Raw genomic sequence first — 19,426 nt, 5'->3', positions numbered from 1 at the left:
TAAGAAAAACATATAGCAAATTGTGTAGATATGCCCATCAACAATGATTGCCATTTTGTGTACAAAGTAAGAATTAATACGTAGTCTGATCACTGCCTCAAAATATATCTCTATAATTAAGGTCTGGTGTCCAGTCTAGCTCGTTTTTGGATTGTGATTTGTTTCCTCCACACAGTGCATTCGTTCACATGACCTGTTTTGGCCAATCCGCACGGAGCTAACAATGGAGATTTAAACTGACGAGTCGGTATTGTGTGAAGGAAAGGGTAATAACAATCCAATCAACCTACGGAAATTATAGGAAGTATTTATTTTACAATATGTTTTCAAAACGTTGTGTACTAGTTTATGAAAATGTGTGAAGTCTTTCACTCGTTTCATAATGGTTCGTCTCAATGATCAGTTTTCGTCAACCCGTGAGCAACGGCGCGAAAATTGTGAACCCAATGACGCCCATCCACGCATGCGTGAAAGAAATCACAAAATGGCAGTACAATACGGATTTTATGATATAATGACTTAAAGGTATGGGTATTCTGATTTTGGAAATAAAAGGAAGGTTTTATTTTGACAATTGGTGTAAGAATTAACAACTGAGGATTTCGAATTCGGAAACAGCAGTCTTACGTGTAGAGTAATTTAACAGTATAAAGTCTTATGTATTGCATTATGCAGTTGCGCACACTTAACTAAGATTTATTTGCTATAGAGGCTTATCTCGTGGAAAATTGGCTTTGGTCACAGCTGAACGTGCGCATTAAAGGATACATTTTCCAGACGATCTAAAATATATATATACGATCCAGATAGTGTCCTGTATCATACCTAATTGCGGCAGCCGCACACGGGCCATTGTCACTGAAACCACTTGTAGCAGATATGCTCGTCAAAAATCAGCCGGCCGCTAATTGTTCCCTTTTGTTATAGTTGAACTTAGCTGATAAAACCTGCATAAGATTAGAACATTTCGTTCTCTGATGTGCTTGTCTGTGTTGGATTGTAACTGAGCCTAAAAGATATCTGACTTATTCGATTAGAAAACATTAACTATTTGACACCTGTACTTTGCTCGACTCACATCAACCATCAGAGACAGCTGTTGTATCGCGCTGCATCGCGACGAGCTATATCTCCATCTTCTTTATATTATGTCGATCAGTTTGAATACAGACACTGTCCGAGTATATAGTCGCCGTTTTCACTGGACAGAAACGATGCCGCCACTTCAGAACAATTTTAAGGACGAATCCCAGTTTCAAAGTCACGACGTCGATTTGACAGCATTCCAGGGTCGCGAGGATGACGATTCTTGGCTGGGTTCGGTCGAGGAGGCAAATTTCTCATCCACGTTCGTCAACCCCAGTATCGACGATTCCTTCATGGACATCATGATCATCGCGCCATAGCAAATATGACACCACAGCAAAACCTCTCTGACCCTACTAATAATAACGCCACCACAAACCAACAGCAGCAACAGCAACCTATACAAGAACCCCAACTGGACAAGAAAAGCACTCGCCACTTCATGGCTTTTCTCTGCAGGTCCTTCGTTCTGGTCTGGCTGCCGCAGGTCATCGTTGACGACATCTTTTACGGCGTGGCACGCGACGTGGACAACGATACAGTAGTCTGGTTCGTAGCTGCCCGTAGCGCCATGAACGCAGCAGGGTTGGTCCAGATGATATACGGCTCCTTCGCTTTGACACTGAAACAAGAACAGTTCCAGACAGCGCGGAAACGTCACTGGATGACCATCAAACGGACTTTCAAAGTTACTTCTGTCTAGGCCTACAGTGCGTTTCCTTTGTAATAAAACAACAAATTAATGTAGAGAAATCTAAACCAACTCCTACATTTTATGACCTAGAATGTCTGAAAACTTCGCAAACGTCAGTCCATTTGGATTACAAATCTTGAAAAACTCTCCGTATTATAATTGAAGGCTATTAGTACGACCAATCAACCCTTTCACCCATTATAGTCTAAAATTAGGAGAGGCTAGCCTGCCTATCAACCGGGATTTATGCCCCCTTGGCCTTGGTCTCAAAAGTCCCTCTTGAACAGTCTTATAATTCCTTCATCGTGTAGCTTCTTCCACAGTTTGCGCTCGTTGTCGACATCATGCAGCGCGGTCAACGTGTCGGTGTGTGTCACGAAATGCTTGTCGTAGTAGTGCAGGGTGAAGCGATGATCGTAGCCAAAGCCATAGATTGTCACCTCGTCGCACAGGTGTATCGACATCAGGACGACAATGGCACCTAGGACAAGACAAGAACGAAAATGTTCATCTTCTAAAAGTCTTCATCTAAAACTTCCTCTAAGTCTTCATCTTCATCTTCATCTAAATCTTCATCTTCATCTAAGTCTTCATCTAAGTCTTCGTCTAAAACATCTTATTCCGTAAATATAATAATTTCTATTTACTTGTTCTCAACATTACATTTGAGAGGGTAGTTTGGCTATCGTATAAGGCCAGGGGTTTTTGAGTGGAGTTAGCTATGTTTGGGGCTATGTGCAGGGTAAGATCAAAAGAGAGGCTGCAAGATTTGGTCGGTTGAATGGATACGTACTTGATACGTAACGTAATAGGCCCAAAACTGCCAACGCAGGTCAAATTACGATTTGTATGCCCTCAATCTGTTTGCTACTAGAGCATTTTGCAATGAACTTGAGAGTTTGTGAAAAAAAGAAGGCGGAAGCCGTGAATATAGGACTGCGAGCTCGTATTTCTGTGAATTGTGGATAAAATTGGGCTCTAAAATTGCTCTATAAATATAGCCTGCAATGGAGCGCAGGCATCATATTTCAAAATGGCGATGGGCCACAGGACTACTTTTAGGGGTAACCATCTTTGGATGGAATTTTCCCCAAAAGTCATCCGATTACCCCCGAATATTGCACAGAAAATGAAAGATGATGAAAAAAGTTTCAATTTCATGGGTGTCTCAAACACCTTGGAGAGTTGTGAGTATTTATTTTTGGAAGTGCCCGGAATGATCACGTCTATGGGAGTCTATTCACTGATCTGCAAATACACGTTAATGTACATTGCTTTATATGACAAGTGACCTACCCACAATCCTTTGCCACACCTTCGTTTCATTAACAAGTTGAGTAGGGCGGTAGCCTAATTTGTTTCAATTTCTAATGTTATTTTTTTTCTTCAAAATTATGGAGACTTAGTATAGGTTGTTGTTGTAAATGTAGCCTGATGCACTATCCGCAGTTTTCCGGGCCTTTTTTTCCTCACCTGTGGTTGGCCTGTAGGAGACACCGTCGAGATACTTGGCAAAGACGTAACGGATGAAACTTGGATGTATCAGCTTCAGCTTGGAGGGCTTAACGAGTGGTTTCCGTAGAATCCTGGTGATGACAAAAACAAGAGCAGAATGATAAACAAAATGCTGATTCCTGCCAAGACTTCAATTTCAACGTTTTCACCCAAGCCCAAACTTTACGCTGATGCCAAGTTGTCTTCAAGTGCTAGAATTTGCTATACTGCGTGTAAGAGGCGTTTTAAAGGCCCCATGCATGTTCGCCGTTTTTAATGAACTGTTTATGGTATTGTATACATGTATATACTTTTAATATAAAAATGTGTAAACGTAAAAAGTCACTGTAATTTGAACGATATTCATTCAGTTTTTAAAACTTGTTTTTTAAGGAAGAAAACATCCTAAAGAATATTTTGTTCACCCGTATTTTATTTTTTTTTGGTAAGTTTTTATGGAGTCATAGACCCCTGTGAACAGGAAAAACTACGAATGCTGCACTAAAATGATCAAATTTGGCAACTTTGAAATACGCGTGATGACTTTATGAAAGAGAAAGCAGACGACTTGTTTACCGCGTGCAGTTCTTACCTCATGGTAACCAAATTAAAAAACAAAATTCAAAATGTTATAAAATGTACATGTATGAATATATATCATCAGTACATTTGACCAAAGAAAACCACCAAAATGTATTTAGTGATAAAATTAGCACGAAAGGTTGGATTCCGAACGATTCTTAATACCAAGATTTTAATTTCAACATTTTTACCCATGCCTAAGCTTTTCATTGATGCTAATTATTTGCTAGAATTTGCTGTACTGTGTGTTATGCCCAATGTTCGTCGTTTTTAATAAACTGTATACGTGGTAGTGTATTTTATACCCTTAAAATAAACGCTTAAAAAAAGAAAAAAAAAAAAGTAACTTGTAATTGGAGCAATAGTTATCAGTAGCAAAATCACAAAATTGAGAGCTTATGTCATAATAAATCGATGGAAAGACTGACCTAATTTGGATAATTATGATAATTAAAACATGTCTATAACAATTATTGTGTGAGTTCATATACCTCTTACTGTATGGGTAGCATAATAGATAACATTCATATTAGAATTGAAATATAATCGAACGAATCCTCTTTTATTTGGGTAGACCGAACTCTAATCCGCATTCACTTAATTCCAACATTAACAGTCCATGTACAGGCGGCAATTCGTGTACTGTATCAATGACTACTCGTATTGCTGCAGGCCAGTAAATCGGTCCGAAATTGCCTACGCCGGCCAAATCACGATTTGCATGCCCTCAAATTCTTCAATATTTGAGCATTATTGTGGATCTTGGAGGTTCGTAAAAAATACGGGCTTGAGTTTCATTGAAATTTAGAAGAAATTGGGGTCCTAAAAGTGCTCTATTTTCCAAAGGAGTATATGCATCGTTTTTCAAAATGGCGATGGGCTTCTGGACTAGTTCGGGGTGATCCTCTTCGGATGGAAATTTCCCCTGAAAGTCATCAGATTACCCCCAAAAAATTGAAAAGAAAATGAAAGATGATGTAATAAGCTTTAATTTGATGTGTGTCTCGAACACCTTGGAAAGTTTTGAGTGTTTTCCCCGAATGTCTGAAGTGGGGGCATTTATTATTCTATGACAAGACTACATTTTATGGAGTACACAGCAAGTTCACTAAAACACACATTGGCTCACAAAAACAGTCATTTCTACGTTGCCTCTAAGAAAACTAGAAGCCAAACGTGCACGCGTTATTTCAACGAGGAACCCCAATTCTTCACAAGTCCCTTTGAACCTCGTATATGACAGTATTTTTGCTTGCAGCAAATAATGTGTATAAATAATAATAACGGTGTGCCACACGGCAAAAAATCCGCCATTTCAGCGGTTCATGAGCCTCCGTGTACAACTTCCTCCTCTAACGTTATTCAAAGCTAAACATGTTCCCGGCAGAGTTTTAGGCGCGCGTAGAAAATCATTCATTTTCACGGTTCACGAGCGATAGGCGCACAACGGCGCTAAACTCTCATCGCGCCACGAAACTTCCGCACGTTTGAATTGGGTTTGAGTCACGCCCATCACCTAAATAGGCGGACAGGTCATGAACATGACCCGCCTTCTGGGACCGGAGATTTGAGGGTATTTTTACAACGACGGTTGTCGCACGCATGCACGGTCACAACCCGCGTAGAAAATGCTGCAATACGCGGTATTTGGCTCATCTTGAGCCACACAAAGTTCCCCGTATGATTTGTATTGCAAGCCGGTACGCGTAACACGTGCGGTTGAACCATACAAACGAGGACATATTGTACGAAGGACTTCTGCATACACTGTGCACGAAGAGCAGTGTAACAAAATGAGCATTTGGGAGGTTCAGCGTTGCGGGGAGAATCTGTTGCTAGCCGTTTCAATCGCAACGCTTTGTCAACGCTGCACCCGTTACGTCCGCCACAAAATGATCCGCCGGCGGAAAACGCCTCTTTGGAACAATTTCTGCGCCAAACGTTGCACACTCCTGAACGCACACACACATGCCGAAAATCGAACGATACACCGTTTCTGTCCCACTTGCCCCACGTTTTGAACGTACGCGTTTCACAGTTCAAAGAGCACTGTGTGTGAAAATGAATGCTCGGCGGTCGTGGACCGCCGAAATGGGCTGATTTGTACACTGATACAGTGCATTCATCGCTGTGTACGAGGGAGCGGAACCAAAATGAGCGTTTGTATGGTACAGGATACTACGTTTTAGCATAGAGCTACTAGGTAGGGTTTTTTTTTAGTGAGAGAGAGACCTGAAGAGGCGTTAGCGCTAAGTGTTTGTAGCGTTATATAACGTTATTGATGCCAGCAGCTCCTACTTTCAGTTAGTTGCTCACTCTAGATATTTTGTTTATAAGCTGTAATCACTGATTAAACAAGTGATACATTGAAACATGTGGGATGATGTCTCAAAATTCTTACAAATTGAGAAGCATTTTTTTTCCAAACTTTCTATTTTTAATTACATTTATAAGTGACGATTACCATATTATGAGTGATGATAGCAAACCAAACAAAAATCCAGCTTCTTACCCCAGATGGCTTTGCGTAAAAAGAAAACTAATTGCAATTGTAAAATTAACATTTCTTTCAAAGAAATTTAAACTAAAGATACTCCGATCTTTCTGTTACACAATGAACTGCAAGATGATAACCAATTCAAAAGAAACAGTATCCTCAAAAAGAATTCTCGTCACAGTGTGATCCCTCCAAAAAATCTTAAAAGTCATTTCGTGTAAGTGTCCACGGTCCAAAATAAACTTTTTTAAATCAACATTTTGCCCGTTGTGCGCGGTGTATGTTTTTTTGGCTATTTTGTGCCATTTTAGGGGGTTGCAAAAACTGACTTTTGGTGATTGTAATGGAAATGATTTAGTGAACGAGATTTGGGCTGTAAAAAGGAAAGTACCGATTGTGTGCAATCCTTACAGCACAGCTCTGTTTCAGATATGACAGGAGAATTGAAAAAAAAAACAAGCCATGAAACAGCAAACAAAATATAAACTCGGTGGAAGGGGCGGGGCCTAGAGGGGGAGAAGGGGGGTTAGTTAAGTTGGGGCAGGGGCACTCTACAACTGAGACTTTTATTTATAAAAAAAAATGTGCGAGATTCAGGATGGCTTCATTTGTGGGCATTATAAACACTTAATAATGGAAAAAAAAATTGAAAATACACATTTTTGCCTTTAAAAAAAAAAAGATCATTTTTGGAACACTACTGCACCAAAAGTACACAATATCCCATAGTTTTCTCACCTGATATGAAAAGACCAATGTTAGTCCTACTTGTAACCAAAGGGCAAATTATTCTGAGTGCCCTGGCAAGTTGATTTTATTCAGGGGTAAACATGTGGTTAAAAAAAATCAATTTTGAAAGTTAAAAATTCCAGCTGTTTTGAAGTGTTTAAAATCAATACAAACGAGGTGTTCCAAAACGTGTTTTGTATTTTTTTTCCAGGAAGGGTAAGGGCGGTGCTTTGCAGTGATTTAAGTAGTTAAGTGAAATTATTTTGCATTTTGGCTGGATGGCCTTTAAAACCAATCACTCAAAATCAGTTTTTGGAGTCCCCAAAAATGGCCCAAAATAGCCAAAAAAAACCACACAAACGCCAAGTAATTTCATCTCACAAAGGATTTTTTAAAACTTCGAATTTTGGACCGTGGACACTTATAATTGTGAAGTATTTACACGAAATGACTGTTAAGCGTCAAATTATAGGATTTTTTTAATTAACAAAATATAAACAAACAAACGGACAAACAACCCAACTTACGTCCGTCCGTTGACTCCATGAGCATGCGGTGGTTTCACATCACGTATCATATTGAGCGCGTAGAGGGTATCGTAAGATTTGAACATGGTGTAGAAGAATATTACGTCCTGCAAATAAATATATTTGTCCCAATCAATCAACAAATTGTGTACTTCAAATCGATTCCTCTTTCGCAAAGGAAAACCTAAGGTGTTAAAGACTATGGTCTTTCCAAGTTCTAACTCAATCGATTCCCGATTGATATATTTCCAATATTTCCTAAATTGACAAGATTTCCATCTTTGAAAAGTAATATTATACCCCCCTCCAAATTCAACAATTAATTCGGTTCCAGAACAAAATTATTCCTATTACATTTTTTCACCCGAATGCCTTCTGGTCCAGTATCGCGCTTGCGATACTGGACTAGAAATGCAACAATATTATGACAAGGAATTCGGTCCATTTTAAGAGCTTGCTTTGTAACTGTTTCATTTTAAAATCTTCTTTTAATGCCTCACTCGCATCACTTCTTAAATATGTTTCTACAGATGTCATAATACATACCTTATCGACAACATCAGGTACGTGCTCTGACTCTGGGAAGAAGTTATAGAAAGTGGTCTTCGTACCCACATCCTTGGCGTACGATCCCACGGAAATGGCGCGGTTTAAACTATAGGAGCAAAAAACCCACAAAGAATGCTGATATAAGGGGAGTGTACATGTACATTAATGAACCCCTTCAAACGTACAAAAATGGTATGTGTTACACAATACTGGAAATAATCCAAAATGTCCTTTTCTGTAATAATTTTGTTTAGTACTACACAATAATACAAAGTAACCGTTTACTATAGGTTTTCCCAGTTATATTAAAACATTTTTCCTTCGAATTGACCGATTCTTATATTCAATTTCGTCCAGCAACATCGATTTAGTGCACTTTCAATGTTTAGTTTCGTCTTTCGTCAGACAATTTAAAATATAGTCCAAACAAATTTAAACAATGAGCACACGTTTTTGATCCGGTGTATTTGATTTCGTCTCGTCTACGCCGAATCGTGTTATTCAGAAATCAAAATCCGTCTCATTGATTTATAGAAGACGAATTTGATCTCTGAATGCTGCCATTCGGCAACAGCTTAGACGAATTTGATCTGTAATGACGAATATTCTCGACCCGGTGACTAAAAAGGGTGACCAAACTTTGAAACTGAATGGTAAATGCCTAACTTGGTGTTGTTAAAAGCACGTGAAATTTTTTTCGCACGGAATTGAATGTTAGAGTTGGTGAATAGGAATGAAAAATGTTTTTAAATAGCCGGGAAAACCTATATTTAAGGCCTTTCGTCCGTGTTAACAGCTGAAACACACTTTACCCATGCCCCTTCCTGCCAAAGCCAAAGGCAACCCTTTTGGAAAATCATGGTTCCACATTGATTTTAAAAAGTTGACCAAAAAACAAGAAAATTATCTGACCGGAAAACGTAGTCGTGACTGTCGATTTCTCCGCCGGCACCAGAGCCGTTCAGGATACCTCCGCAGCCCACCACGGCACATTTGATGCACGCCTGACCGGAATTCTGAAGGGGAAGGGCGGGGTTGGTGAAGTTGGGATGGCTGACGATGCCGGTAAAAACTGCAGTCAAGGGAGATAAACATGTTTGTGTTATAGGTGGAGTGACGTGGGATGAAATGTTAATCCTGTTTTTCATGATTCAAGAAAACGTGGACAGACACAGGGACTCACGGACTAACAATCATGTCAACTAATAGCCTCTAAAGGAGATCTGTTATACGTATATGCGGCTAGGCCAGCGAGAAAGCCAGACAGCCAGTCAACTATAGCCAGCCAACCAGCCGGCCAGCTACTAGGGGAGCCAGCCAGTCAACCAGCCAGTCGGGGGGTCAGCCAGCTGGGGAGTCAGTCAAACAGCCAGTCAACCAACCATCCAGCCAGCCAACCAAACAGCCAGCCAACCGGGGAGCTAGCCAGACAGCCAGTCAAAGAGCCAGCCAACAACCAGCCAGCCAACCAGACACTCAACCAGCCAGCCAACCAACCAGCCACTCAACCAGCAAGCCAGCCAGCCTGTTACCAGCCTGTCAGTCAACCAATCAAGTCAGCCAGCCAGCCAACCAACCAGCCAACCAGCCAGCCAATAGCCAGCCAAAGAGTAACTCAGCTAGCCAGCCACCTAACCAGCCAAACAGCCAGCCAGCCATTGTTTCCCAATACTTACGCGAGCTGTTCATTCCTCGAACCCCAAAAGGAAGCACATAATGTTTCAGCACATCGTAGTCACGTGCATCATCCTTGTCCAAAAACACCTTAATTCCCGGCTTATATCTCTCACTGAACCACTTGGAGAACCTGCTCACTGTGGAGATGGTTTTTGGACATTTCTGGAAAATAAAGAATACATTGAAAAAAACTTACTCTTGGCATCTTTAAGGCGAACTAATTTATATCTAAAAATCCATTTATTTTAGAAAAACGATATGTTCTGAAAACACTTAATAAAAGAACAGAAAGTTAAATGGTATTTTCGGCTCCGGTTGTTTGTTGTTGAAAGCGTGGAAAATACCGACAAATTTAAAGAAAGTTAAGGTAAAACAGACGGCTAAAACTGACTTATAAAAACATCCTTAATTGATTATTCCATGATCCAACGTTGGAGCATGTCACTGAGATTCACATCACCCAACCCAAAATTCCATTGAATGATATCACTTACCGATGGTTTATAAGAGTGGTCTTTGATAAACGGCAACATCTCAAGATTCCTCTTGCTCTTTTCATGCTGCTCTTTCTTCCTTCTCTCTGCCTCCGTCTCGACCTCCTTCTTCTCCTCGGGGGCAGGCTGAAGTTGGCCCCGCCCCTGTACATCCACCTTAACACCATCACCGCGTCTCACGAATGTCCTGTTGTACGCTATTATGACTACAATCACAAACATGCCGTATATGGCTAGACCGAAGAACGCGCGGCACAACAGTCGAAGGGTGGCCATCTTGCGGTGTAAGTCTCAGTATCAAACTTTAAATGTGATTGGTTGAGAGTCGCATCCTGAGGAAAACATCTGAATATGCATCCAATGGCAGCGCAGCTCAGAAAAGGCCTCTTGAAGATGTCCTGTTAAACTTATACGTTCTACAGAAAAGTACCTCACTCTTCATTGGCGAGTTGATCAAAACGAAGACTTCCAAACTCAAGCGAAGATTGGTTGAATACTGTCCGTGTGTGGTTCAAACAGTAAAAGCATCCAATGGAACCATAGTTTAGAAAAGCAAGCCTGTACGTTGATTTTTAGACTCACGTCCATTGCTAGTGGTTACTGCAACAAAAAATTACAACTCTACGAGTATTTCTTGAGCCAAAATTCAAATAAATCCGTTCATATAGATGGTTCTCTTCCCTTTGCTTTCTAGAAACAAAACGTCCGATTCAGTCTAAAGACTTCCAGACAGGTCCTGAGTTAAAAACACACACCGAAAATTGGGTTCATAAACAAGTTACTAAGTTAAAACAAAATGTTTGCAAACGTGGCAGATGAATTTTGTTTGGACTGCGCATGTGCTTCAACGACTTTCGCACGGCTGCGGTGCTTGTAAGCGTAAAGTGAAGTACTCCGGCGGCGTAGGGCAAAACAGATGTTGAATTTTGGGGGGACAAAACCATGCACAGAGGTCGATATTGACTGTGAATCGATGCATGCCAAACTGGCCAACCCAGCTGCGCATACGAGTAATGTGTTTTCTTCATCATGTATTTTAGATGCGCATAATTATTGTGTAAACAGTCTGCACATGTTTTGTATGAACTTTGGTAAAACGAGCATGGATTGCCACGAACAGCACATGAAGTCTTAAAACTAAAATTCTCCCTAAAGAGAAGGATGTAATGTATTAACTCTGATACACACATCGGAATGCACAAGTGCTGAGTCAAGCTCAAGTTTGAAAATCCACTGAAGGAATAATCTCCAAAACGAATAAATAACATGGTGCTCAAGGAAAATATTGGATGCAAAAACACAAGTTGTGTGGTGCGATGAACTTTAAAAGTAATCGGTGAATTTCAAATTCACTTCCTATGCACTGTACAAGCAAGTTCACACGGTGTTTTCTATAGGCCCATTGAGAAAACCAGTTTTGTCTGGCGAGTTTGCCTCGGGCGTGCATTTGCACACGGACGAAACTGGATTTTTAAAAAGGCAAGAACCGTAAGCTATAAAGACAAGGCTATCTTTAATTCATGTAAATCACAACCGATTGTAACATTTGGACTCACCATGGCTGAATTGTCAATCGCTGGTTTTTGTCCTTCACTATTTCCTGCGGGAAAATTCTGAGCGATATCTACACTATGGTGGCTTCGTGCCCTGAATGAAAATGGAGTCTGGTCCTGGTTGATTGACCACACAATGCATAACAGGCACAGCAAAGGTTCTCTGTGATTGTGCATTCTCTGCCAGATTTTTTTGGGTTATTTTGACGCCAGGATACATTGTGATGACTGTGCCATTGTTAAAAGGCACCCAAATATGCCAAAAACGTCTGTACAAGGTTAAACCACCATCAAGTTGTAATTCCTACACATTTCTAGTGGAGTGGATATGTACCAATACGGTGTTTTTACGAGTAATTTATTTCGGAAGAAAAATTACTTTATGAACATTAATTTGATATTGTAAACCCTACATTTAAAAAAAAATGATTCTAACATACTCCAAAGAACGAAGATATCCACTGTGATGAAAATTGTGTAGAGAAGAATAATTTTGGTCACCGAATGCTTCTTGTTGCCAAGGTGGTGTTTCCACGGTAGATAAATAATATGTTTTGGTTGTTTGTATATTTATATATTTTTAACATTAATCGATAGTTTGACAGAACGTCGTTACTATACACACTTTGTTCCCAACAAAATAAAACATGTTGGAACATGATTCTATAGGAGCCCCGAAAAAAAACGAGTGGTAAAAAAAACCCCCATGTTTCAACATAATCATTGCTTGCAGTACACGGACCATTAATCAGACAATATGTTGTATTTTTTATGCTGATTTTGTTATTAATCATTTTGACCATATACGCCTGCACACATTTTCATTTCGCTTTGGCATCGCATTTGCTTCGCTTGAAAAAAATCTCTGATTATTTTTTTTTTCGCCACAATTAACTAACCACAAGCCAGTTCGCAATTAATTTCACTTTTAAAATTACATCGAGATAAGTCCAAACTAAATTTTCCACTGGACAAAAAACACAATCTATCTTTTTGTTTACAAAGCGGTTCTTAATGTTTGCACAAATAGTTTGTTCCATTGTATGCGTGAGTTACCCCTGCGTAATAATGGAATAATCTTGCTGTCGTAATAAACTACCATCTGCTGATAAAAAGTCCAAAAAGTCTGACACATACAATTTCTCATACAATATCGAAATGCAACTAAAACAGGAACCAACTAACAGTAATTAATGTAGGCCCTGCTCGTTTAAAATTCTGTGTAAATAGGAAAGAGGATATGGTTGTGTTCTACGAATGCTTTTGTATGTTTCAAAATAGTTTTTAATCATTTAGTTCACTGTTGAGTTCGTAATATTACAAACAAAAGTCATATTTATTTGAAGTTGTATCTACAACAGGTAGTAAAGTTTAATTTCAGTTTTTCTTTCAAAGCTGTTTCCTTATTGCCAGCTGTTTGGGCTTTCGATTTATTGCACAGAAATAACAAACACTTAAATTTTCCAAACAAAAGTATATACACGTAGAATTTAATCACTTATATCCACGTCCCAAGTTTATTCAAGGCATGAATATACATGCGATTAATACCAAGATATTGACATCCGTCACACAAGGTCGTCTCAGTGTATACATGTATAAAGCCACATTGTAAAGCCCCATTCATAATTCCGGCATTGCTTATAACAGTTCACGTTTATTCATAACAGTATTCAGTTATAGAGCGAGGCCTGCGCTGTTACGACTGGGTTACTCGCTAATTCCATCTACCAAAGTCCACAATCATGAACGGTGTGCTGTAAAAATCCTTGTTTTAACAGAGTTCATGTTGACGTTGGATGTCAAAGTCCAGATGGAGCTATATTTGCCACATCAACGCCCGCTCATCGACAAAATATGCGTAACGTACAGTTGACGTGGCATGGCACAGCATTGGCCTATAAAAAAAAACTGCACTGCCGTGAAAAGGGAAATAGCAGAATCAACCACCACTTTGAAATGATATTTTGAAGGTGAACAGTGTGAATAGTGTTAACAATGCTTGAATAATGGCGACGCGCTTCACAGGAGCCCGGTGCGGAAAAGCTCTGTTTCTGGGACTGATTGTTGCTGGTGGTGTGTACGCGCTGCTCGCTCTAAACCAGGTATCGAGAGTCCCGTTTCTGCGGAACACCCCTGATATCCACCGCCTCCCCGCCCACATTACCGGCGGTGGCCCCGCTAATTCCTCCTCAGCTGACGTGGAGAAGTTGCGAGACACGATCAAGGCACTGGAGGCGAGACTGGACGCCGAGGCGAGGCGGCAAACGGACCGTGAATCGGCTGCCAAAGGCCGACCGAGTGACAAACGCAGACCGCAGGTTTACAAGGACCTCACGGCCTATCCGTTCAGGGAGGATCCGCACTATCATGAGTCGGTGAGTTTATCGGGATATTATGTGGTGCAATTGTAGTAAAGTGTCTTGCCCAAGAACACAAACACATGGGTTCGAATCCACGTGCCATCGCACAATAGCCATACACCGTTACGGACGTTTTCTTCATCATCACCATCACTTCCATCCCTCTATCACTGTCATCAAAATTATCACCATCACCGAATAACCACGTCAAAAATGATCCGAAGGCCATTTTTAAAGTTTTCAAAACAACCTAACAGTGATTATTTAAAAATATGAGGCAACTTTATGTCTTCCTTGCAACATAACATGCTATATCCAAATACCCCCCCCCCCCCCACAATGAACAATTATGTCAAGGAAGTAACAATCGTTATAATAATTCACTTGGCCTATATATGATACAGGGTGAGTAAAAAACAAACAAACCAAATGTCGGGACTATTGTTTTAGTGAAGTTCCGCATGTAGCACTTTTGAAATCTAGGATATAAAAGCCTAATTCATAAGCCATCTTTTAGTACAAGAATCATTCAAATCAATTCTGTACTTTTCAAGTTTCGGAAGTTTAAACACTACCGCCGTTTTAAAGTTCTGTCCACGGATCACACAAAAGAAAGGTGTGCGTTCTTTCAGCAAAACGAAAACAATTCACACACATCCCTTTGCTGAAAGAACCTAACTTGAAAAGTGATTTGATTGATTCTTGTACTAAAAGAAAGCTTAGGAATTGGGCTTTCATATCCTAGATTTCGAAAGTGCTACATGCAGCACTTCACTAAAACAATAGTCCCGACATTTGGGTTTCGCTTTTTTTTGACTCACCCTGTCCATTACCATCTTTTCCTAATTCTGCCTTGTAAATACAAGAGATCGTGCGTAATTTTGTGTGTGTTGGTTTTTACATCTCGATCTCCAAAGACTTGCCCTAAGACAGTCGCCTCCATAGCTCAGTACTCCAAGTGGTTCAAGGATCGCTACAGGCCCAAGGTCAAAGTCTTCCTGGATAAAGACGACGTCGGTAACTTTTCTGACATCTCCAATCATGGTCTTCCATTTGGATACAAACGAGAGAGCAAAGATCGTAAGTGCTTCTAGAACCTTTTAGGTCATGGCTATCTGTTTGCAATCGCCATTACTGGAACGAAAACGAGGCCACCGTGCTCGTGATATGATAAGTAATGATGTAAGAACCCATTTCAACAGCCAGAGCTTGGCAGTTCAGTCTCTCTTTCAAACCAGAGCAAGTTGAATCAGAGGACCTTTGGAGGGCTATAGTGGTTGACTTGTGACGTAATTCGCGCCTGCGCACTAAGAGCTGCGATGATCAAACGATGGTTCTGGATCTCTTTTTGTACGCAATGAAACAAGCGGCTATGGTTATCAGCGATACGACCAACTTTTAGTAGGCTAGTCGTAATAAGTCGACTAAACTGGTCCAGCTGTAGTCGACTAGCCTGGGTCTAGGTACACTTAGTCGAACCATAATTAGCCACAGTTCTAAATCTAACTTGCTTCCATGCAAGACCACAAACTCTCCATATTTGAAATTACCCCATTTTTTTCTTTCTTTCGGCATCAGTTCTAGCGAAGATCTTGACTCATCCAAGTTTCACGAACGCCCCCATCCACACGGCGGGTACAAGGAAGCAATGCATACGGTGTGCAGTGATCGGGTGCGGCGGGATCCTCAAAGGGTCTGGTGCCGGACCGGAGATCGACAGTCACGATTACGTTTTCAGGTGAAACAAAACTTACAAAAGAATATATTGGAAACAAACCGGTGGTTTTACTGGTGGATTTATATACTGACTTTCCGCATTTTGTTGTTGTGACTTATCTTGGTGCGATATTGTTTTTAGTGTAGAGCATTATACATCCATATTCCCTCTTAATTACCACAGAGATTACTAAGTCATTTATGTATTAATGCCTTTTTTATGAGTTCCACACTCAAGTATTGTTTTTTTACCATTCCTCCAGATTAAACCATGCTGTGTCGACAGGAAGATTAGAAAAGGATGTCGGAATAAAAACCAGCTTTTATATTTTCTTTCCGGAATCCATGAGTGTTACGAGCCTTGTAGACAAGGTGGGTCTTCCACTTCTTCACTAAGGAAATAAATATGTGCTTGGCCGGTTTCAAACACTATGTTTAAGACCGGTTGGAGTCTGGATGCTGATAAATTACCCGAGCCGAAAACACAATCCAAACTTTTCGGTCCAAAAGTCAAAACAAGTATTGAAGTAACGAATTATATATTTCCAACGATTTTGTTCAACAAGTTTACTTCATGTTATATGGTATGGTATGGCCCTCTCGCGAGAAATCGTAAACAACTAATTCTTATAATGGAGATTGGCGCGTGCGTCGTGCGTATACTGCGTGATGTGGCGCAGAACCCAGCTGTTCCGGTGTATTGTGAATTTAGGTCTATAAAATACTGACTCACTGGTAGTATTGCGCATGCCTACGTGAGGATTGTGAACGTTCAACCAACAAAACGGCACTGCACCGGTAGGAGTCCAAATTTCATGTGACGCTGAAAAAGTGTTTAAGACCAGCAAGCCGGTCTATATCAACCGTTTAAAGCAGCACTGTCTTAGGTATTTATGAATACAAAATATTCTGCCCCTGTACTTTATCATTGCTTTCTTAATTATTTTTGATTGTTTAATTTCTTTTTTCGATTTTTCTCTCAGGATGCAACATACATCTACACGATGTTCAAAACGTATGACATGAACTACGCGGTAAATATGCTCAATAGAGAAAAACCACCAGAATACGCTTCTGGCGGACAAAAAATGTGAGTAAATTTACATAATTATAAAAATTACACAATATCTATGGTCTTTTGGCTCAACTTTTAACATAAATGTCTGATAAAAATTAAGCTAATCTCAAGACTGCTGTTATGTACAGTCTGGATGTGTGATTACTATTATGGTTGCTTACATCTGCGTCATGTGTTTTGCCGTAGTCAGTGCAAGGGCTGAAGATGTAGGGCGCCCTCTCGACCAAATACTGCCATGGTGATATCACTTTTTTATTGCAAGTTTCCAATTTCTTTTCCTTCAATTTAGAGCTCTTCGACAGCCCAACGTGGACCCCGCCAAATTAAAAATCGTCCATCCCGATTTCTTCCGTTACACCTTCGCTGGTTATCTTGATGCAGTCGCCTACAGACCTACGACAGGTACTAAGACAATTTTGTTGACAAATAAAATGTCTGCCTTATACGGCATTTTGATTTTTAAAGTTACCACCAGAGCGCCCCCATGAGGCGGTGCATAACACTTTCCCGTCGAAATTTGACTTGAGACCTATCAAGCGTCGGTCCAAAACTTGGGCCACCGGTATCAAATGACCAAAAAGGAACAATGCTAATAGCGATGTTGGCAAGGTATGCACATCTAGAGCGTGATAGGTTTGCAGTGTGAGTGGTGGCAATTTTTTGAGGGTGTTATCACTTTGAATTTTTTTTCTCAAAATGGCCACCAATATGCTTGAATCCCGGTTTATTTATAATGGTAACAAGTATGTTTTGGCCGACCGTATTAAAAAAAAGTGATAGCACCTGAAAAGCTGCCACCGCTGCAATGCTGTCACATACTGTAATTATCCAACTACAGGAGTGCATACCTTGCCAAAAATCACAATGAGCATTTCCCCCCGCATTTAATACCGACCAACCCCCAGGCTGATGGCCTATTACTGCCCTCTCCAAGATGTGATTGTTTCACTCTCAATCTTTGATTCTCGTTTGCTCACTTGCAGGAGCCATGGTTGTGTTCCTAGCCCTTCACATCTGCGACGAGGTTACGATCTATGGATTTGGCTACGACCCCCGCTTCACTATGCATTACTACGACAACAACTTCGTCAAACACACAGACGTATCAACTGGTTCTCATGACGTCGACAACGAGCGTCAGCTATGGCAGAAACTGCACGATGAGGGCGTGATTCGACTGTTCAAGAGAGACCCATAGGGGGCGTGTTTTTAATGCGGTCATAACCCAAGACATTTTATTGATATGAAATCATGTGACCCAGAAACATTTTTTGACGCAGTTTATCCAAGTTCTAACGCGTTATTCAAGCACAATCGAAAACATGCAAATACCTAAAGCACACATTTCTTCCTGGTACGTTTTGGTCGAACGTACACAGGTGCCCAGATTTGGTCGCGACCAGTTCACGATCGCACCCAAGCTTACCTGAGAATATCCAGCCACCGTGAATGATCCGCGACGGGTTATGCTGTTTTCCGGCATGGAATGAGCCCTGTGCACGAGGATTAACCACAGTCAAAATGGCGGCAACCAGTCAACCATCATCACAATGAAAACGTTCTCCTTTTAATATTGTCGTTTGCAACAATATATAACGGTAAGAGGGCCTTAAACGGACATGTCCCATCCTGAATGTGAAAATGAAGGAATTCTTATCTGAGAAAGTTTGTACTTTTAAACTTCAAGTTTTACCATGACCCGTCCAAGCTCCATGTGAGCTTTTTGGTATTCCACCGACACAAGAGGGCGCTGTTCCAGATGACGTCCTTTTTGTAGATAATTCCACTCTTATAAGTATGTCACGTGCTATTATTATCTTGACAATGATGTAAATGCGAATTCAGACAACAGTAAATATTGCAATGCCAAAATACAAAAAATAACAATATGATACCTTTAGGATAATGTTGAAAGGGGAGAGGGGCCACCAGAGGTTTTGTTTTTTTAACAATTATCCGGACTTAAATCAAAAATTGAAGCTATTTAATAATATTGTATTTGAAAAAAACCTTTGTCTTAAAATTGTTGAATTATTTATTTAAGAAAAATAAAAAACAAGTTGCAATATCTTAATCAATTAAGCATTATACCTCGATTTTTTTAATAAAGAGTATGTTGTTTTAATTAACAAATACAAGCAACACTAAAATGTTCGTTTGCAAATAACGTTTGGTGAACAGACCAGGGCGCCCTCTCCAGTGAAGGGCTCTATGCAAAGTAGTCTGGTTCCCTGACCCCATTGTCCTTCGGACTTCAAAAATGGGGTCCGGTAACTAGCGGCGGTGATTCTTCCATACATTAGGCCTACACCGAAATCTGTGTAATGTATGCAAATTATATGCATGACGTCATAGGTCTGAATTCCAACTCTTTAATTCAAAATCAC

General features: G+C 40.3%; 2 protein-coding genes across 3 annotated transcripts; one reads left to right on the top strand and one right to left on the bottom strand.

The window, feature by feature from the left end:
* Positions 1-281: 281 nt before the first annotated feature.
* On the bottom strand, positions 282-12,003 carry LOC119744711 (alpha-N-acetylgalactosaminide alpha-2,6-sialyltransferase 1-like). 2 transcript variants are annotated; one of them, XM_038220782.1, is made up of 8 exons: positions 11,886-12,003; positions 10,330-11,065; positions 9,835-9,997; positions 9,071-9,230; positions 8,156-8,264; positions 7,610-7,716; positions 3,254-3,366; positions 282-2,261 (listed from the first exon to the last, which is right to left on the bottom strand). In XM_038220782.1, exons 2-8 carry the CDS (start codon positions 10,603-10,605, stop codon positions 2,047-2,049), a joined length of 1,143 nt encoding a protein of 380 aa, XP_038076710.1. In that variant the 5' UTR covers positions 10,606-11,065; positions 11,886-12,003; the 3' UTR covers positions 282-2,046. The 2 variants fall into 2 exon arrangements, with proteins under 2 accessions (XP_038076710.1, XP_038076711.1); XM_038220783.1 differs by having other exon boundaries at positions 10,330-10,929.
* Positions 12,004-13,534: 1,531 nt separating this feature from the next.
* LOC119746551 (alpha-N-acetylgalactosaminide alpha-2,6-sialyltransferase 1-like) lies at positions 13,535-18,489 on the top strand. The gene is made up of 7 exons (XM_038223530.1): positions 13,535-14,260; positions 15,163-15,325; positions 15,824-15,983; positions 16,225-16,333; positions 16,945-17,051; positions 17,329-17,441; positions 18,023-18,489. Exons 1-7 carry the CDS (start codon positions 13,892-13,894, stop codon positions 18,235-18,237), a joined length of 1,236 nt encoding a protein of 411 aa, XP_038079458.1. The 5' UTR covers positions 13,535-13,891; the 3' UTR covers positions 18,238-18,489.
* The last annotated feature ends 937 nt before the right edge of the window (positions 18,490-19,426 follow it).

The sequence above is a fragment of the Patiria miniata genome, unplaced genomic scaffold, assembly GCF_015706575.1.
Source record: "Patiria miniata isolate m_02_andy unplaced genomic scaffold, ASM1570657v1 HiC_scaffold_7, whole genome shotgun sequence".
Classification (NCBI taxonomy): Eukaryota; Metazoa; Echinodermata; class Asteroidea; order Valvatida; family Asterinidae; genus Patiria; species Patiria miniata.
Note: the sequence above shows the minus strand (reverse complement) of the source record. Positions and strands in the feature narration are given on the sequence as shown.